The sequence below is a fragment of the Falco rusticolus genome, chromosome 2 (assembly GCF_015220075.1).
Source record: "Falco rusticolus isolate bFalRus1 chromosome 2, bFalRus1.pri, whole genome shotgun sequence".
In the NCBI taxonomy this organism is placed as follows: domain Eukaryota; kingdom Metazoa; phylum Chordata; class Aves; order Falconiformes; family Falconidae; genus Falco; species Falco rusticolus.
In genome coordinates, this window is record NC_051188.1 from 24,512,147 (window position 1) to 24,533,157 (window position 21,011).

The 21,011-nt window shown below is 38.4% G+C and overlaps 1 protein-coding gene across 6 annotated transcripts in view; it reads left to right on the forward strand.

Moving 5' to 3' along the window:
- The window catches only part of FRY (FRY microtubule binding protein), a 217,736-nt gene that overhangs the window by 170,371 nt on the left and 26,354 nt on the right, over positions 1–21,011 (forward strand). For 4 of the 6 annotated variants that reach the window (XM_037377269.1, XM_037377265.1, XM_037377267.1 and 1 more), the window contains exons 43-53: positions 36–130; positions 1,845–2,446; positions 4,084–4,181; positions 4,275–4,445; positions 10,202–10,342; positions 11,082–11,261; positions 12,365–12,526; positions 13,373–13,447; positions 14,488–14,658; positions 16,765–16,773; positions 20,407–20,607. In XM_037377269.1, the coding sequence (XP_037233166.1) occupies positions 36–130; positions 1,845–2,446; positions 4,084–4,181; positions 4,275–4,445; positions 10,202–10,342; positions 11,082–11,261; positions 12,365–12,526; positions 13,373–13,447; positions 14,488–14,658; positions 16,765–16,773; positions 20,407–20,607 (1,905 nt within the window). The remainder of the gene's footprint in view (positions 1–35; positions 131–1,844; positions 2,447–4,083; positions 4,182–4,274; positions 4,446–10,201; positions 10,343–11,081; positions 11,262–12,364; positions 12,527–13,372; positions 13,448–14,487; positions 14,659–16,764; positions 16,774–20,406; positions 20,608–21,011) is intronic. The other 2 variants (XM_037377266.1, XM_037377268.1) reach the window with 1 other exon arrangement.

The following is a 21,011-nucleotide window of genomic DNA, read 5'->3' on the forward strand; positions in this document are numbered from 1 at the left end:
TCTTTGTTGAAATGGTTAACCTTGTGCATTGATAGGGGTATGTAATGGAGGCACTACTTACTTTGGAAGCAGCTGTGGATAATCTGTCCGACTGTTTGAAGAACAGTGATCTCTTGACGGTGTTATCACGGTAAGGGCCTGTTCTCCTAACTATATTTTTTCTTCAATGTCTCATGATATTAAGTGTGTGGTTCTGCAGTCTGACAACATACAATAATTTTGATAAGACTGAACTAATTTGTAACCTTCAGAGAACTAGACCAAGAGCACATCTCAGCCAAATTTTGCAATAGTTGAAATAATGTTCATATAACTAATGGAGCTTTACAATGAATTATAAATTCTGCCTTGCTGCCACTTGGCTATAACTTACTTCAATATCCTTTAAAAGTACTGCATTTTTTGAACCTTTGTATCATATACTTGAAAACATACCTGGGAAGAAACATGGCTTTTGTAATACTGGTTTCATACAACCTGTCATTCTTGGATGAAGTATTCCCTAAGTAAATTATTATGGTTTGTTCTCCTCAATAAAACTATGGAGAATTTTGTCCCATGTGTACATAACCCATGGATGTTGCTAGGCACATAGACCATCTTTGTGAAACCCTTGGCCTTAAAGTAGGCCTTTGTAAATGGAGGAAATTGCAGGCTCATTCTTTAACATTCTTTAGCTGTTGACAGTACTGAGGGAGATTAATGTCTATCTGACTCCTAATAGCAAGGGAACATTTTGAAAAATGTCCATAAGTTACTACGCTTTGCATGCAAAACAAAAATACAAGGGCTATCATTTCTAAAGTTAGTAGGCAGAGTTCTGTGTATTATACTGCAATGGGAGAAAACAGGTATTGCCTTGTGACAGAGCAGAGATGGGGAAATACTTCTACTTTCTAAACTTAAGAGCTGTTTATCTTTCTTTAGTGCACATTTCAGGGAAGAGCAAGATGGAGCAAGAAATAAGAAACACTCCAGAAAGCAGTAGGATGCAATATTCTTTGCCCTGACACTATTGATTCCGTAGGATCCTCTCCAAATTATTATAGAGAGTAGGGACTTATAGTATATGAGGTAGGAATGGGACCAAAGAGTCAGGAATTAGCTGTTCTCCAGAACAAACTTCCCTTGCATATATCCACACAGCATGTTCATCTGTACAGATAACTGATAGGGATTGTCTGGATCATCCCATGATAGTCCATGAGGAGGCATCAGTCACTGAAACTGAAATGCCTCTGCTTTCTGTTAACCATCTTGAGGGGATCTTAGGATACAGGCAGGGGAGGGTGCAGTCACAACAAGGTTTCTGAAGGACCTGTGCTAGCAAGAATCTAGGCAGTCACATGACAGGTTTCTTGAGGACAATGTGGTATATTTCTGGTTCTGCTTAAGATACGCTGTTTTTTCTGCCCACAGTTCTCACATGAGCTAGTAAGCCATCGTGCATTTTGCCTGCCAGCTATGCCAAGTTCAGGGTATGCTCCACTGATGAGGGCATTTTAAAGACCAAAATTGTTTTCAGTTCTACCCCTGCCCCATTATATAGGCATTTCCACAAGTCACTTCACAGCTCTGTATCTCGTATCCCCATGTTGTTCTTACCTATCTAGACCATAGGCTATCCTGTCCTGGTTTGATGCAGTGCCACGTGAACCTCACTTCAGTCGTGTCTGTGGGCAGTTTTGGAAAAAAAAAGGCTGCAATGGACAGTGTGTGGTTTACTCTTCCTATTTAAATATTTATTTACAGTTTGATGTATACTTAACTTGCATCCAGTATATGTACAAGTTTCAAGCTGTGCACTAACGCGTTGCAATGTGTGTTATATATTTTGGTTTCAGTTCATCTTCGCCAGATTTAACATCAAGCACCAAACTGACTGCAAACCGGAAGAGCACAGGGCAGCTCAATGTGAATCCTGCAAGCAGTAACACAGCCACGGCTGAACGAAGCAGGCACCAGAGGAGCTTCTCTGTACCCAAAAAGTTTGGAGATGTGGACAAGTCCTCAGACCCACCACGCAGTGCCACGCTAGACAGAATTCAGGCGTGCACCCAGCAAGGCCTCTCCTCTAAAACAAGAAGTTCATCTTCTCTAAAGGACAGTCTCACTGACCCATCCCATATTAACAATCCAACCAACCTACTGGCCACCATCTTCTGGGTTGCTGTGGCTCTGATGGAATCAGATTTTGAGTTTGAGTATCTAATGGCATTGCGGTTACTGAGTAAACTTCTGGCTCATTTGCCACTAGATAAAGCTGAAAACCGGGAGAAGTTAGAGAAGTTGCAAGGGCAGCTGAAGTGGGCAGACTTCTCAGGGCTTCAGCAGCTACTCCTGAAAGGATTCACCTCCCTTACTACCACTGATCTCACACTACAGCTCTTCAGTTTGCTGACACCAGTGTCTCGAATATCCATGGTGGATTCCTCTCAAGCTATAGGTAAAACCAGCGTACTTTCTTCTTTTTCCATTTCCATTGCTCTGACATCGATACAGCCTCATTAAGCTATTTGAACAAAACAGAAAATGGCACTTTATCTTCTAATATAGCATAATATGCTTTTGCTTTGAGCGGGTTGAGCTTTTTGGAACTTTCATAGCAACGTAACATGTTTCTGAAAAGTGCATCTATTGTTCAGTAAGGTTTTGGAGGTGAGCAGTTATGTATTATTTAACAGTTCATGTCTAGGGCTTAACAATATATAAGGTTTCTGAGTGCTGACAAAGTAAACATATTTAAGGAGATACTGTCAAATTTTCTAGAACCTCTTTTGGCCAGTTTTTCCATTGAATTATTTTCAGAATATTTCAGATTACTTGATTTACAATTAGTGCTCTATGGGATTTTCCCTAGAAATGTAAATATCAAAAACTCTGGTACACTTTTTAGATAAACTATAACAGCACATAAGTGAATGAGGAGAGAGGCCTGGGTTATAAGGAAATAAAGTAACATTTTGAAATTCTCAATTATTTAGCTGAGATTGTGACCACTTCTTAATTAAGCAGTCAGAAACACAGATATTAAGACAACTGTGCAGGCTTCCCGACTAAGTCATAACAAGCTTAGGCACAGAGTAAGGGGATGAACACCATGAACAGCCTGCCCATCTCTAAGCACCTGTGTGGTGCCTGCGTTCCAGACTTTAGTTGGGCAATTCACACATGGGCTGTGACAATACCATCTGGAGGTATCTTTTTGTTTCCCTCAGTATAGAGGAAGGCTAGGGAATTACACTCCTAATTTAGGCAACTTCTTTAATTGTGTAGAATGAGAGGGGGTGAATGGTTAGAAAGTTACTTTCCTCGATCAGATTCTTTCTTTTCACAAAACAGATTGTGCCCAGATACAATTTCTTGATTTCTGTGCTCCCACCTGAACTAGAGCAGCTTTTGTTACAGCTGCCTGTTACAGTCACTGCCTGTAGTTCATCAACAACCTTGAGCTATGGATTGGTAGCCCTTAACGCTAATGGCAGTGGCTGGCACTTGGTGTAGGAGTCATCTCCTAGCTTCAAAAGCACACGTATGAGTAGTCTCATCTGACCAGTTATATCTGAATTTTGATTTGTTGTTATTATTATTAACCTGAACAGGATAAAAAAATGGAAGCTGCGCTTGGCAGCCTGACCAAAACAATTGTTCATTTATCAATACTCACTGATTTTCTTTTCATGTTTTAGCAGCAGTAATGAAAATGCCACCAGTTAAGACTGTCAATAAGCCTGTCAATAAGACTGTCAATAAGTGGAAAAGATACGCATACTAACAGGAATAAAGTATATACTTTTGAGAGATATTTTATCCTGTAAATACCTGTTTGTGCAGTAGTGTTTGCAGAAATAGGTTCATGTTTATAACAGTACTTTTGCCTAAATGATATACTGGATTTTCAAATTAAGGCACCTTTAAGACAAATGTGGCATGGCCAGTGGTGTGGCCAACCTGACAGACGCTGTGTGAGTTTACGGCTAATACAGTATTGAAACCATGACATCCCATGAAACACCAACTTAAAGATCATTGTAGCTCTTGCTCTCCAAAATATACCTTTTGTTCTGTATTTTCCCATTCTAGGATTTCCACTGAATGTGTTGTGTCTCCTGCCCCATTTAATTCAGCATTTTGACAGCCCAAACCAGTTTTGTAAAGATATAGCTGAAAGGATTGCTCAGGTATCAAAGTTATTTCCCTGTTTTGTACATCCTCAGACCCTCTAAATGCAGTTGCTTTGTTCTTAATGTGTTTTGACATTTATATTTAATTAGGTTTGTTTGGAGGAGAAGAACCCCAAGCTATCAAATCTTGCACATGTCATGACCCTTTATAAAACACACAGCTATACAAGGGACTGTGCTACCTGGGTAAATGTGGTTTGCCGTTACCTGCATGAAGCATTTGCTGATATTACTTTGAGTATGGTTACATACTTGGCTGAGGTAAGTTTTCAAAAACTTTTTACTCTTTTATATCTTCTGTTGCCTAACAACCCAAAGAACTGAAGTCTGCCTGCAGACTACTGGGGGCTTTCTGTAGCTGTTATTTATAAGCATTAAGGAATAAAAAGCAGAAACTAGCAGAAAGGAAGGGAACTACTATAAGAAATCGATATTGAACACTAAAACAAAAGCCAGCAAAGGTCTGCAGAGTGGATACATCTTAAAGCAGCTTCACTCGTCAACCAGTTAGATTTTCCACTGTGAAACAGAAACTGGACAGCATTTATTTAGAACCCACTCAGGAAAATAAGAGGATTAATTCCAGGATGGGTTTTGCAGCATAAATAAGATATTGTCATATATATATTTATATATATATAAGGATCTGGTTCTTGATACGAATTTGTATGCATTCCTCTAACACTGAATGGGGTCATCTTGCTGCCCAGGTTTTCCCCTGTGCCCATGGCTTACTCCTAACATTTCTCACACATGGAGTATAGAGCTGATGCAGTGTTGTTACTGGGGATCCAAGACTCAGTTCTGCTCTTTAGCTTAAGGTCACCTATCTTCTGCCTCTTGTGCCAGATCAGTATCAGATCACCATTTTCTTGCAGAGTTGTCAGATTTATCCCTCCGTTTCCCTGCTGTAGTGAGATGCGGTCAGTCTCCCCTCTCATCCAGGGAGATGACAGGTCTGTGCTCATGGAATCATTTAGGTTGGAAAGGACTTTCAAGATCATTGAGTAAACCTAACACTGCCAAGTCCACCACTAAACCATGTCCCTAAGTACCGCACCTACACATCTTTTAAATAACTTCAGGGACAGTGACTTAACGATTTCCCTGGGCAGTCTGTTCCAGTGCTTGACCACCCTTTCAGCAAAGACATTTTTCCTAATATCCAATCTAAACCTCCCCTGGTGCAACTTGAGGCCATTTAGTCTCATCCTATCACTCGCTGCTTCAGAAGAGAGACCAACACCCACCTCACTGCATAAATTCACCAGCTTCTTTAAAGCAGCTTTGTTTTTTGGAGCAAATTCATTCTCCCCTCTGCCAAAAGATCTACAAAAACTCAGTAGGCATCTCCAGTACTGGCTATCCACAGATTTGCAAAAGCCTGAGAAGCCAGACTGCTCTCATACTTGCTCAGGCTCCCACATTTGCTTTGTCTTGGCCCTGCTACCTCAACCTGCAATTCATCACCTTGTTTGCACATGTAGGCTCTAAGTAAACAATCATATCAGATCTTAAATGATGGTGAAAGCCATGACTCTCCTATAGGAAATTAAAACAGGACCTTGAGGTTTTTCAGTCTGTTTTCAATCTCAAAGACTCTGAAGAACTATTAACTCCTCTCTGAAGAACTCTAAATCCTCCAGAGCCCTCTCCTGATAACCAAATACTGTAGAAATTGAGGTTTAACTCTTTCTGCTTTGCTTTCCCAGCCTTTGGAAAGTATTTGCCCCTCCCTCTGTTTTCCCTTTGGTGCTCTGTGTAGTTACTAGTGCTGCAGCACCTCCATGAAGGCTATTGCACGTGAATGGGTTTAGATGTGCATCTGGACACTCTTTCTTTGCACTTCCCCCTGTACTGTAGATTGGCACAATGCTACTATATTAACGGCAAGTCAAGCAGGTTTTTGATCATAGTTAAGGCATGTTCCTCACATAGCACCATCATCACAGGATGACAGAGTAGTAAACGCAGCTTCCTTTCTCTGAATTTACATTGACTGTAGCTCTGTTGAGTCATGCCTGGGGAATATTTGTATGGGCATAGGGTAGCTGCCAGTCTGGAGGAGGAGCAAGAGACAAGAAACCATGTTCTTCAGCCTGCTGAGGCCATGGAAGAGATTTTTCCAGCATTCAGAATGTTTCCCCCTTTCTTCTTAGTTAATCCCCGGACCAAGATAAGCACTGTGCTCCTGTCTTCTATAAACAGCTGTGGGAGATACTGTCAATAGGTAAAGCCAAACGGGTTAAACAAACAGCACCACTGGGCAATCTGCAGTTGAATGCTGCAGCCATTGGTTACAGAACCTCAGGTTTTAATAATCCTAGCTCAGTCCCCAGTGTTTGGGCCTGAGGGTAATTGTGAGACATGCAGTGTTTAAGAATAACAAAGGAAATCTGTGTTGCAACAGTGACCCCTCCGAACACACAGGCATACCTTTGGAAGGGGACTTTCTACCACAAATTAAGACTAGGAGAACAAATGCTCTCAGCAGAAGGTAAAAGCTTCAGTTATTGCCATTCACACAAAAAATTGCATTTAACCTATTTGATGACAGGTAATTGCTTGTCAGCTAGGGGTGTTGGAAGAAGGGTTCGCCGGAGTCAAGGAGACGCTCAATATGAGTTATGCATCTTGCTCAACTTTGTTAGTTTCTAACACTACTTATATAGAGCTGATACACATGCATATTCGTAAAGCAGAAATATAATTGGCTAGTAGTCTCTAAACACGCGCGGTTCTCACACCCCTAATTATCATGACTAAAATAAGCATTCTATCCATGTAGCTAATTGTGTTGCTGTGCTTCAGCCTTGTAGTTTGTTACTCCCTATATTCCCATACCGGTCCCTATCTTTCTTGGCCCTGCACCTGCTTTCCCAGCAGCTGTAGCTTGTTACAGCCACGGCCTGTTGGCACAACATAATTACTTGGTCTCAGGATTCAAGAATAGCTCAAGGCTACCTTTCTTGTTAACTTCAGCACAGCAACCTCAGTACAGTTCTGATTACAGGCCTATTCTAATACCAGGCCTGGATTGTGCAGATCTTCAGCGATTCTAAGGCCATGCTTCTGCAGCCATTCTTCTACATAGGGGTATGATTCTGGCACAAGATAAGATGTTACAACTAGGTTCTTATCCAAACCGTATAGTGACAAGCAGTCCTCCTTACTCAGTTTTACATATTACAGCTTCATCCATGAAAAATGATCATTTCTTCTAGAAAAATACTTGGGGAACTCAGTCTCCAGATGAGAAAAAATCATTATTTAATAGTGCAGTAGAACTTTGAACTGCACTACCAAACCCAGCATACAAACACATTACTGAAAAACTTACTTTGATTTTATGTTACATTTTCACATATTAATTTTTAAAAATCAACCTTGTACCATGAGAGCACAGTCATTCTAGGAGTATATCTGAACTGACGTGGGTCACATGTTATTCATGTGATTCATTAAGTGATTTTAATTCATTAAGTGATATCAGTGATTCATTAAGTCTAGGGTGATGCTTGGACTTAAATAGCTAATGTTATTAGGACAGAAGGGACAAGAAACCACATAGTGCATAGTAATATGCTCATGGCAGATGTTTCCTCCTCCTCCCTGTTAGATAGAGGATTGCTTGTGATAAAAGGATGAGCATTCATAACTTGTTCAAAACCAAGGAATCGCTAGAGATTAAAGCATCTGTATTGCAAGAGGAAGCATGTCTTAGATCATGCATTATCCCACTAATGGCTTGTGAAATGCTGTATTTCTTTCCCTAGTGGACACAGAAAGCCTTTGTTTGACTGACCAACATAGTCTAAGAGCTATCTCTTCTCACCTGCTGCCAGATTTGGAGGGGCAAAGGGAACTGTCTCCTACAGTAGCACCCCAGCAGCTGCACCAACCAGCAGCAGCCAGCCCCAGGCAGCGCTTGAAGAAGCAGGCTCTGCTCTCCACCTAGTTAGGTGCTGCTTCAGGAAGGGACAGATGTTGCTAACAGAGTGTGGATCCCTAAACCCAGATAAGACCCAGATAGTTACCACATGCTAACAAGAGAGGAAACCACAATTCTTCAAAATGGCTTGCATGGACCAGAGTAAAAAAAAAAAAAGAGACAATGGAGAACAGTAATGATTTCTTCTTATAAATATAGTGGAAACTCTTTGTGCTGAAACTCTGATCCAAATGATATGTTACCCCAACTCCATCCAACATGAAACACTCTTTCTTGTTACAAGTTCATAATGTATTTAAGAACATGCTTGGACAATCAACCACCACATACACTCATCTAAGCAAGTGAGAACTGGCACAGTCCACAAATGTTTTAGAGTTCAATGGCCAAGAGCTGTTTAAATCAAAGGATTCTGTTGACAACATATTTATACAAACTAGAATGGAAACTAGAAGCATTCAGAGATAAAGTTCCTAGAACAGCTTTCTAATCGGCAATAGAGACAAAATTCCCATTATTTCCCAGGAATTCCTTTTCCTGTCGCAAAAGTGGTTATCTGATGCATAGCCTCTGTCAGAGAACAAAAATACTTCTTTCATCCAGATAGTTTCTTCTAATCCTTTATTCCTACACTGAAATGGTATGCCAGCTGATGTGCTGATCATATGAACTATTTACAAGGAGGGAATCAAACCTTCTATTGCAAAGTCCTAATGGAAGACAAGAAAAAGTCTATAACGCTGTTTCTAAGAATTGCTAAGCGCATTTTATCTGTCAGTAAAGGTACACATGGGCTGAAGCGGGTTACCAAGTAGTACCTTTAATTTAAAATTCTTGCTGTCTTTTTGTAGAGGAATAGATAAAGCACAGTGAGTTCCATCTGTTTGCTGTTAATGGAATTTGCCTTTGTTTTATGAATCACTAATTACTACTCTTTTTTAATGATGAAAGAAATCAGAAGATACTTAGCAGGGTGAGATAGGTGTGTGTCCTGCCTGATCATTCTGGTTTGGCTGGTGTGAAGTGTTCTTATTCAATAACAAGAGGAGCCTTGTCATTCAGGCCAGTGAGGACATCTAAGAAATTACAAGACTCCACTTGGATAACAGCTGAAATTTTCTTCTGATGGAAGACATGAAGCAGGCTAGAGTTTTTACAAGTCATTGTTTTCTGTATCCTAGTATCTCTAGTAACCAACATTAGAAGAACTTTTTTGTTGGCCTGAATAGAAGGACAGAGCGTAGTCTTGAGCCTCTGGTGACTTCCAGCAGTAACATTTGATTGCCTCTGAAATTTGTGGGGTGGGACAGTACCTGTCACCAATGAAAAAAGTGCTACCTTTCAGGAAATTTTCAGCTGAGATATTTCACACATGTGCAAACATAGCATGGCTGTCTGTATGCCTCCTGAGTAATTCTCATGTATATATATTTGCACAGTTGCATTTCCAAGGTTCATTGTGGCATTCTGGGATCTATACTCAGGTGTTCTGAAAATCTGGGATTTAGATCAAGCCCTTCTTTGTATTGCCCTCTACAGTAAGTGAGCCCAGGGACTCCATCTCCTCCTTAATAGAAAATGTTTCCTCGGCAGTTACAACCTGTGAGCACTGGCAGTCAAGTATACTTGTATAAATATATATTGATGTCTGAATAGTAGTAATTTTGTCTCTTCAGTAATTCTGTTTTCTTTTTTCTCACTGACTTTCCGCAAAGGTAGACATAAAAGGTACTCCCCTGTTTTGATTGGATGTGTTTCCCCAGTTACAGTATAAATTTAACCTACCAGTTGACTCAACTGCTGAATGTGTTTTCTGGATAAGTTAGGGCAGGCATATATAAAATGTATGTTTCATTATCAAAACAGGCTAGCATTTGGCTCTCAACTTAAAGCTCTTTTTTATTTCACACTTGTATCATCATCACTTGTAAAATTATTGTAAATGGCATTGCAAAATCAGTAAGTGAAGAGAGATTGACAGTGCAAATGGTATTCATGAAACTAGTAGCTTTTTCCATAAGAAGAAATGTCTTGAAATTTATTTTCTTTTTTTTTTTTTTTACAGCTACTAGAAAAGGGCCTTCCTAGTATGCAACAGTCCCTCTTACAGATGATCTACAGCCTTCTTAGTTACATGGATCTGTCAGCTATTCCTGTGAAACAGTTCAACATGGAAGTGCTAAAAACCATTGAAAAATATGTACAGGTAAATACCATATCTTCTTTATATTAATATAGGAACTTCTCAGTATTTACTATCGTAAGTTGATTTTCTTTGTAAGAGTTTAAGATCAGATTAGCAGGGGGGACTGCAGCTGTCCAGTGTGCTATCTAGTTTATGAACATCTTGGTGCCTGATAGGCCGCATGGCCCCAGGTGAGACGGCTAGTTGTGCACTCACTGTGTGGGAAGGGTTAGGCTGCAGCTACACTACATCAGGAGCAAGCTTAATACCAGCAGAGCCTGACTGTCCACTCTTTTTAATTATTAGTGTGAGGGAGATGTGGCACAAGCACTTCCCATCAGAGACTTCTGGGCCTAATTCTTGGCAAGTGGAAAATACTTATTTCTATGAAAAGTTCACAGCTGTAAAGAGCCTGTGTCAAGTCAGCTTTGCTGCTAAATGGGGTTTCTGCAATGGCCTGTATACTTGCTCATACTGATTGAGGCATTCGCCTAGGAGATTTTAAATCGTTTGCCAAGCTGGCCTTGCACTCAGGTCTCCCAGGTTGTAGGCCAGTTTCCTGACAATGGCATCTTAGGCAAGTCTTGGTCTCTGCTGTTGAAATTATTCTGCAAGTATGCACATTGTCACTGGCCAAGAGAGAGAAAGATAATAATACTCCAATTACACATTTTTATTATGTGGCAAGAAAATAGGACTGTAAATAATCTTGAATGTGTGTGAATCTCTTTGTTTGTTGATTAAATGTACCTATTTCTAGAGCATTCACTGGAGAGAAGCCTTGAATATCCTGAAGTTGGTAGTTTCTCGTTCTGCCAGTTTGGTTTTACCATCCTATCAACACAGCGATCTTTCAAAAATGGAAATACATCGAGTGTGGAACAGTGCCTCCAAGGAGCTACCAGGGAAGACTTTAGAGTTTCATTTTGATATTTCAGAGGTACTATTTGTAATTCTGCTAATTAACACCTTAATTCTGTTATTTGATAATCCTAAAACATGTGTTGCAGCTACTTATGAAGCTGAAAAATTAGGAAAGAAGGGAAAATTACCAAATTGAAAGTCTCTTAAATTTTTTTCAGTTCACAGTGGCATATTTTATGACCCATGCTGGAGGGCTCTTTCTGGATTTTTACTAGTTTTGGTTTTTTGGTTTTTGGGGTTTTTTTGTGAAGGAATTACTAGTTGTATTTAAAATTATCTGGTGGGAAAGCTGTGCTGCAGTTATGCCAACTGTAATGTCTAAGTATACTGTATGTATAGAATGCCCCTCCAAGCATTTTATACTTGGTTGCCAATGTTCTCTATAACTGTTCAACACGGAAGTGTGTCCTTTAAGGGAGTACTGCCTGACTTCTGACTGAACTCTTTTACAGCAGTCTTTGTCCTGCAAACCCTGTATACCCTTTGCCTTTACAGAACTGAATGGTCCTCTTGACTTTAATGGGCAACCCTATTTATAGTTACAAACCTGCAGGACTATTTGCAGCATTGTAGACTATTTGATATAGATAATAGTGAGACTTTGAGGTTAGAAGGAAATATGAGCGTAAAAAAGCTGTCTTGTACTTTTTGTATAAAGGGTTTCTTCTTGCTGTTTCATGTAGGTATAGTTCTAGAAAATGCTGAGCATGCTATCATCAATCCAAGAAAGCATTTTAATGTTTGTTGGAAGAGGGCCAGAGTGTTCAGCACTTTTAGGAAGAACCCATTAAAAAACATTTGCAAGAAATGTGGATTTGAAATAAATTTCATAAGCTTTCTGGGGGTTATGCTGATTCTTATGTTAGAAACTAGTTTGACAGTTGCTTTGAGTATTAGCTATTCATGAACATAAGCACCAGCTACTAAGTGTGACAGTTGTTACTCAGACGTTCACAGTGGAAAATAAACATACATACAAAGTGACGTGGAATTCCATGCACTCTTTGTTTTACCCCTGTATATGTTCTTCCTGAGTAATCTTTTCTTGCAACGGAAGCAATATGGCCCAGTATAAGTTCATCCTAGAGCATAATACTAGTGAATTTCTCTCTCTTTAAGACTCCAATCATTGGGAGACGGTATGATGAGCTGCAGAGTTCTTCTGCACGAGATGGTAAACCCAGAGCAATGGCTGTCACCCGAAGCACTTCTTCAACCTCATCAGGATCTAACTCCAATGTCCTTGTTCCTGTGAGCTGGAAGAGACCCCAGTACTCTCAGGTAAACTTTTAATTAGCCCACTACTCACTAAGAAGTTGCACACAGAGCAGCTGAATTAATGCACACAGGTTCTTAAATGCTTGTGCCCTATGTACCCTATGCAGTGCTCCTGGCTGGCTGGGGTGGTGGCAGCACAGCATCTGACTGTGTGTGCTGAATGTATTTCTTGGACTTGGAAATGGACTGAGTTATGTCTGTCTTCTGTCCTGCCAGTGTTTTTCTTTCAACCTGCAGGAAATGCTTCTCTTTAAGACCTCTAAGGCTAGGTCAGATTTAGCTGAGAATGACAGGTGAGTTCAGATACTAGCAAGGAGAGCAGACAGCATTTGCATCTTTTAAGTGCTGATTTCATGGGAAATCAGGTAAAAGGAATTCCTTGGAACAATTTTCCTAAAAGTGATGTTTAATCAAAGTAATCCTTTATTGATTTTGATCATCTGCCAGTTAAAATAAAATCTGCAAAATAGATGTATTTATTGCTTTTTTTTTTTAAATATAGCAGATTTTATAGCAGTGCCTCAGGCACAATTCTGCAAAAAATAATTAGGCATGTGCTTAATTTTAAGTTTCTGCATAGTCCTTTTGAAGTGATGCACAAACACAATGTTTCCTTATTATGCTTAATAGAATTAATAGGCTAATTTAAAAATAATAAGCACCAAAATCACTAACAACATTTTTATGTTTCCTTGTACATGTAGTTGCTCTGAAAGCAACCCTTTGGGCACTTAATGACTAATTCTTTGGTTGGTTCCTCCTGATTAAAAATTATTAATGTATATTTCCAGCCACTGGGAGAATGGGTGGTTAGAAAAATGTTCACTTGAGAAACATCTTGTCTTCTAGAAAAGAACAAAGGAAAAGCTGGTGCATGTCCTTTCTTTATGTGGTCAGGAAGTTGGGCTGAGTAAAAACCCTTCAGTAAGTAGCCTTGTATTGACCATTTCTTTGTTTCATTGTGTCCTAAACTTTAAAAGTGAAGAACTTTTGTTTCCCAGAGTTGCTGACCTGATTTGCATAGTTTCATGTCACATTACTATCACTGTCATTTGTACTGGCCCACGCTGCATTTCTCAGCGTATAGACCAGTGAGTGAATGGCCCTCTCAAAGACAATTTACTTACAGAGCTACGTATGGTTTTGCTGTGAGAGATCTGTGAAGCTACTGTAAGTTTTACTTATGCCATCTCAGTGGGTAGAGAGTAATGACCTCTGGCATTACCAATCTAGAGCCTTTATAAAGTAAAAACTTAAATTACAGAAATAAAACTGAGGGTGTCTGATTTTTTCTATTAGATAATAGTCCTAATGTTACTTTTTAAAAATTAATACTATCTGGTTCCAGGAAATGGGCAATAGATTATCCAGGGTAGGAAGCTCTTAAAATAGTTATTAAATACTGTCTATAGAGAAAGGAGAATCTCTGAATGTTTTTGAATATGTTGTATGTCACTTGTGTTATGGTGGACAGGTCCTTTTTTTTTCTGCAAGACAGGGACCATTTAATTTTTGCAACTAAATTGCAGATACAATTATTTTTTATAGGAAAGGAAAAAGTATAGCTTGTTGTAATTTCTAATCTTGAAATATTTTTTAACATTTTTAACTAGAGAATTTTTTTATTAATTTACTATCTCATCCCCTGACAGCATTTTCTCTGCTAAATTCCCTGAATTTTGTTCCTATAAATGTATACAAACAATCCAGGAAACTTCAATCTGTAGCCATTAGGAGGTAGCTGTAATATTCTTGGACGTGTTCCTGCAATATGAAGTTGTTTCTTTGTATGAGTTTAATCTGAAGGCACCTGTCCAACATAAATAATAAAGTGTTCTAAAAATACTCAGTGAAGGAATTAGGTGTGTACTGGAAATACAGTCTTCTGAATAACCAATTACAGCTTTTAGGAAGAAACAACCAGAGGGAACAGTTTGTTACAAGAGGAATCCTTTGAATTGTAGGTAATTTTTTCTTCCTGTGGTGATTTGGATCTGATTGAGCATCAGACGAGCTTGGTGTCTTCAGAAGACGGAACAAGGGAGCAGGAGAACATGGATGATTCAAACAGTGAACAACAATTCAGAGTCTTTAGGGACTTTGATTTCCTAGATGTTGAGCTGGAAGATGGGGAGGTACAGTATATTTTCTCTGAAACAGCTTTTTTATTAAAACCACTTTGATATTCTTTCTACTAAACACCATACTCTTCTTGTAACTTAAAACTTTAACTGTATAACTATAAGCTTAGCTCTGAGTTCAGATTATTTATTATGTTCACTTAGTGTTTATTTCAGTAGCATAACAGTAAGAGGCTACCACACCCTTCCTTTCTGGATCTGCTTTAGGAAATTCTGCAAAACTGTTACTGGAAGATAAAGCCTCTGTTCTAGTACCTTTTCAGTGAATTATTTTAAATACATTTTTTAAAGTTCTAAATTGTTAACAAATATATATTTGCTGATTGAAAACCGATAAAATGAAATCATTGCAAGTCTGTTAGTTCATGAGTAACCCTCCAAAACATGAATTCAGGCCTTCATGCTGTTGTTACTCCTGCGACTGCTGATGAAATCACTAACGCTCAGAGAGATGTACCTTCCATTCTGCTTAGGTGTCTGTGATTTCATAATTTCATGCAGGAGCTAAACAGAACCCTGAGGGCCCAGATCAGGTCTTGGCAGGTGAAGCCTGTCAGCTCACCTTGAGCTGAAACTCCCAAACTGCTGAATTTGTGGTGGCTACACCCTTTAACCTTGCTTATATCAAGTGTTTCTTTCTATTTGAGTGGGAAAGGCCAAAAATGAATATCCATTGCCAAACAAGTCTAACAATTCTGTTGCTATTTAAAAGTTCAGAAACTGTTAGCTCTTTTGAAGTACTGAAGGTTCAGATGTTCAGCAAACTTAACAGTTTAATAAATTGTCTTGTCATAATCTGAACTAGACTTTAACATGAATTCTCTCAGGCATTACTCTTAGCCCTGAGAACACGTGTACAAAGAGAAATAATCAGTTTTCTCCCTGGTTGAATTACAGCAATAAAATAATTTAAGGTAAACAGACCCCTCAGGTGTGAACTCACACACATCTGAATTTTATTTTTTTTTTCCAATGAAGAGAAAGGAAGGAGTGGAAAGAGATGTTGCAGAGTCCTTATTTTCCACATCAGGAATCTCTGTGTCAAAATACAGTAATTTTGGCTCACAGCTGCTCATGACTTTGCTAAAAAAAAAAAAAAAAAAACCAACAAAAATCAGTTTGCATCAATGGTTGAAAATACATTAGCCAGATACTATAAAGGAGCTTTAATTTTGCAAACTGATAAATGATTAAACAGCAATGCCAGGTTGTTTGTCAAAAAGTATACCAGCTGCAATAATTTTTGTGTCTTCAGTGTTTTCAAGATATTACAAGGACTTAGGACTGCAGTTTTGACTAAATATCACATGACATTTTTCTGTCCAGTGAAACTCAAGAGTTTCTTCTTTCTCTTCACCAGTTAAAACCATATACAGATTACATATAAATGTGCAGAACAATTCCTATCAACATGAGTTTACCTTCATGTACTGTGACCCTGTAAAGATATGTTTTATATATGTGGCTAATGCCAAGACTGAGGCCCAAATTAATTGATATACTAATTGTCATAAGTTGGTTGTGGAACAGATGCTAAGTTTGTCTAGTTTTATGTGAAGCACAATGAAAAATGTAGTCTTTTACTTAATACAGTTTTTACATTGCTGTGGATCTGAGACATTGCATTCCAAGGTTTAGTCCAGACTGACTTACTACTGTTACAAATAGATACTTTAGCCAAATTCAAACCTAGTACACCAGACTAGGTATACTCTATGTTCTCTAACAAGTGAGTTTTAACTGTATCATTTACATCAGGTCTGAATTTGATATATTCATAAATATTAATAAAACAATGTTAGAAAATTTAAGCCCGCAAGGGCACAGTCTTTCAAAAACAACCTTATGGTTTAAACAGGCCAGCAATGCTTGTATCATCCCCAGACCACAAGATGTACTTGTTTGAAATTTCATGAAGATGTGAAAGCAAGTAATGGTTATTTTTAGACTTAAAAGATAGGCTGAAGAGTTGAAGTTTCTGTGATAATTTTAGTTACAATTGTAGGCAAATGTTTGTCTGTGATGTCATAATTTATTAATGCAGTAATTTTACATAGATTCTTTCTATTTGTTTTTCTGTCTGTTATATCTGCTACCCAGGAACTTCAGGTAAGAATGCTACTTGAACTCAGATGTGCCAGCATTTATGTCTTCTTGCAAATTTGTATTCTAGAATAACATTGTAGTTTCGTTGTTGCCCTCCCCCTCTTCAGTGTGTGCATAGGTGGGTGGGTATGTGTGTGCTTGCACTTCTGACAGGTGCTTCATTTTTTGTCTTGTATTAGAAATATTTTTAAGGTCTTTTTCAAAAATTCTGCTTCATTTTAAGTTTGTCTCTGACATGTGCAACAGTCTTCACAAATTGTAAAATATCTTAATTCTAGCATCAACTTTTTTCAGATTGAGCCATTTCTGCTTTTAGTATCTTTGTGCATGAATAATACATAGAAACGAAAGAAAACTTTATTATTTATAATATGGTAAATTTGGTCCATTTGTTTCCATGGGAAAATTATATATAATTTCCAGCTTTCAGATGTGGTATATTGGCTTCTGTTAGCACCTTGCTAAAGCTGATACCTGACACCTCTTCAGAAAGTTTAGATCATTGCCTACCAGCCTGAATTAAATGGAATAAATTAATTAATTCACACAGCTTAATGTAATTCAGCTGTAAACTCCTAAATTTGCTGTACTCATTTACTATGTAAAGAAACTGAAAAGGTGCATCAGTCATTGCCAGTTTGGGACCTAAACTTGCAGATAATTGATGGATAGAGAGAACTGAAATGATAGAGAGTCATAGTGAGTTGTACAAGTGATACAAAAATCAGCAACAACAGTATTTTGCATATTTGTTTCTGACAGTTTGTACATCAGTTATTATGCAAACACAGCCTCAAAAAAATCTTTGTCTCAAAATGTGTGTGGTCTAAAAGATACAACCACATGGAAACAGTGCCTTACTATGCAGTTCAACAGTACCTTTGCCTATACCTACCATACCTGTGCGACTCCATTAACTTGGCATACCTTGTCAATACAGTCAGGATAAAAACTTGTGTGAAAGAAGCTTTGCATGATTCTTACCACTTCTGTGGAGGAGCTACACTGCTCTCCCACACACAAGGTTACTTCCCTTTTTACTGCCCTTTCTGTGTCTCTCCTTCCTCTGGGTTGTCCTAATGTTTAAAGTGGCTGCAAGCACACGTTGGCTCCTTTGCCAGAGGGTGGGGATTGTGGGAAGCCATACCTGCTCACTGCTGGCCAGACACATTTGTAATATGTGACTGTTTTCTTTTGAATTGATGTTTGTTACTGGTGGCTTTTCAGATAGGAGATAGCTTTGCTCCCACTGTAGATAAAAATGAACAAGTTCTTGAATACACCTTCCCTCCTTGTTAACTGTGAAAGAAAGATTGCTTAAGAGACTATAGAAACAACCCCATCCTCATAGACATGTGTTGACCTCTTGTTTAAATTCAGTATGATTCTGGGTGCCCCTGTAGCAAGCTTAAGTTAACCCAAACGCTATGGGTATTTGGGTTATACAGTATTTCATATCTCTTACCCCCTCACTTTTAATTCACTCCCACTTTTACCTGCATGCCCTGGAAGTGTCCCTTTTTCCTTCTTCTTGCTGGCTTCTTTCTTTAAGACATCCCAGAATGAAACTGCAACAAGAAATATTCCCATAGACACTGGCTGCAAAGTTTGCTGGTGGCTGTACTAGGCATCATGAGGATCAGGGTGTGATGACAGTCATCTTTGCTTGCTTGCTTATTTATGTCATTTTGTTATTTGTTACTTCAGTAACTGATGTGTTTGTGGAGGATGTCTCATTGCTGCATGTGTCCTCCAGCCTTTGTGGGGGAAGATGGACAGCCAAAGGATTTGTTAAAATAAATAGCTGGGAACTGAACAGTCATTGTTATGATTTAGAGAGACCTGGTTTTTTAAATCTTAAATGTGTTCTGTTCTCTTCCTGCACAAAACTACCATATGATCCCAGTCCCAGAATGAAAACTCAGGGTTCTTCCAATAATGTCTCAACCTTCATAGCAATGTCATGTTCATTTGCTGTTGAATATAGTGCATTGCTTAGTTCTAAATGTTCTTGTGGATTACAATTCTTGCCTTGTCTTTTTCCTAAAAAAATATTTTTTTTCTTTTTTCCTCATATTTGTTCATGAACGTTGAGCTTAGTGTCATAAAACTGAACTTTTCCTCTTTCTAATCATATTCCACAGTCCATTGCATTAAAGGGCAATAATGCAAAATAAGATCTATTTGTGCAATTCTTTTTTATTGTTAAGGAGGTAAGATTGCCATTGAATTAATTGCACTTTATGCAGTTTGGTCCCTGTTCAGTAAATGACTGAGTAATCGTGAATGGAGAGTACTCAAGTGTTTAAAATTACAAATCTGCTTAAGGGACCTTACTGAATTCTTTCTCTATGATTGCACATAATTTTAATCTGCATAAGCCCAGGAGATACAGTCACTGATTTGATAATAATAATAATTCTGATTTTTTTAGGCAGAACTATATTTTTGTCAAATTTGTATTTAAAGGATTACTGTTAACTTGCATTTTCAGCAGTTGGTTTGCTTGTTTAAGTGTGCCATCTTGTAGAATCTTGTTTTAAACAGTCAGCCCTGAGCCTTAAAAAGAAACATTTTCTTTATAAACCTCCTTCCCCTGTTGATGTAAGGTTGAGGGCTTTCACCTAGATAAAGTACCCAAAACTGCAACTGGATGCTTCTGGGTAGACCCTTGATGCTGTGTAAGGCCCCTTTGGCCTCTGTGGTTCCATTACAGGAGCAGCTGTGGACACACTCCTGCATTTGCAGGAGAGGAACCTGACTAGACTTGAAGAAGGGAGCAAGAGAATTAATGCAATTAGAGAAAACAGTCCACTGGAAAATACATAAAGTAAACAAATGGAAAAACAGTGGAAAACTAATTGTCATTTTTATACATGGAGGAAATCAAATGCTCTTTGTATCGGTTCACAAGCCTAACAAATAGTTACACAATTTGCTTAATGCACTTGGCTTTATGAAACTGCATGTGGGATCAGAACTGAAAGTCAATATAAAATGTTTGGTCCATTTGACTTTGTTCTGTTTTAAATGTGAAATCTCAGGCAATGCTAATCGGGTTATTCTCAAAGTATAGTTTAAAATAAATCAAATAAATTCAAGTAACAAAAATAAGCAATATGGGCCTAGAATAAAAGTTTAAAGAAGTGTGCTTCTTTGGCTATTACATTTTGTGTGTAATGAAGGGTTCATTCAAATCTACTCATCATTATGGTTATGTACATAATGCGAAGATCCTAAAATCCTTAACATATGTTTTGCAATTGAACCATTGTTATGAACTGTGCTCCTAATACTTCTAAACATCATGGAAGAATCCCTTAAAATTGCTTCCAAACTTTTTTTTTGCCTGTCATTGCTCTACCAGTATTTAGGTGTGTGTCTGTATGGACTTACAAAAACAAATTCTTAAATCAGCAAATGCATGAAAAACACCTAATACTGAAAAGACTGAATCTTCATTTAACTGTCATTTCCATGCTTCTGCTCTTTTCTCCAGGTGAACAAACAAAATAATGCTTATATGAAGTTTGTATTATATTTTTACATCAAAACATTTTTTGAGCTAACTTTGATCTAATTATTTGTATATGATGAGTTTCAAATCAAGGAAGCTGACCCTGTATCTGATTTCAGGGTGAGAGCATGGACAACTTCAACTGGGGAGTACGCAGACGGTCCCTGGATAGCCTGGACAAGTGTGACATGCAGCTGCTGGAAGAGAGCCAGCTCTCAGGAAGCACACCCAGCCTGAACAAAATGAACCACGAGGACTCCGATGAGTCATCGGAGGAGGAGGACCTGACCACCAGCCAAATCTTGGAGAACTCAGACCTAGTAAGTTGCAAACTTGCTATTTAAGAAAAGATAGGATTGTGTTTTTAAATAACCTGGGCTTTAAGTTTCTTCTCATCCAGGTGCAATCTAACCAGCTGAAATTGGGGGGTGGCACACAAAAACTAGGTGACAGTTTTGCACAATTGGCCAGTAGTAAATCTTTCTGATGTATCTAATACTTAAGGGCAAGACTCCAGTTCAGTTTGGTAAACTGAGTCAGGTTTTCATTGTTCTCTTCTGGGATGCTTGCATGCAATTTTTATGATAGAAAAATCAATTATGATTGAAAAAATGTTCATGTGCAAACTAAGAAAGCCACCATCACTACCCTTTAGGAAAATGTCTGCTTTGCATGTTCATAAAATGTGTGTGGTAGGGTAGCTATATACTCAGTTCTATGCTTT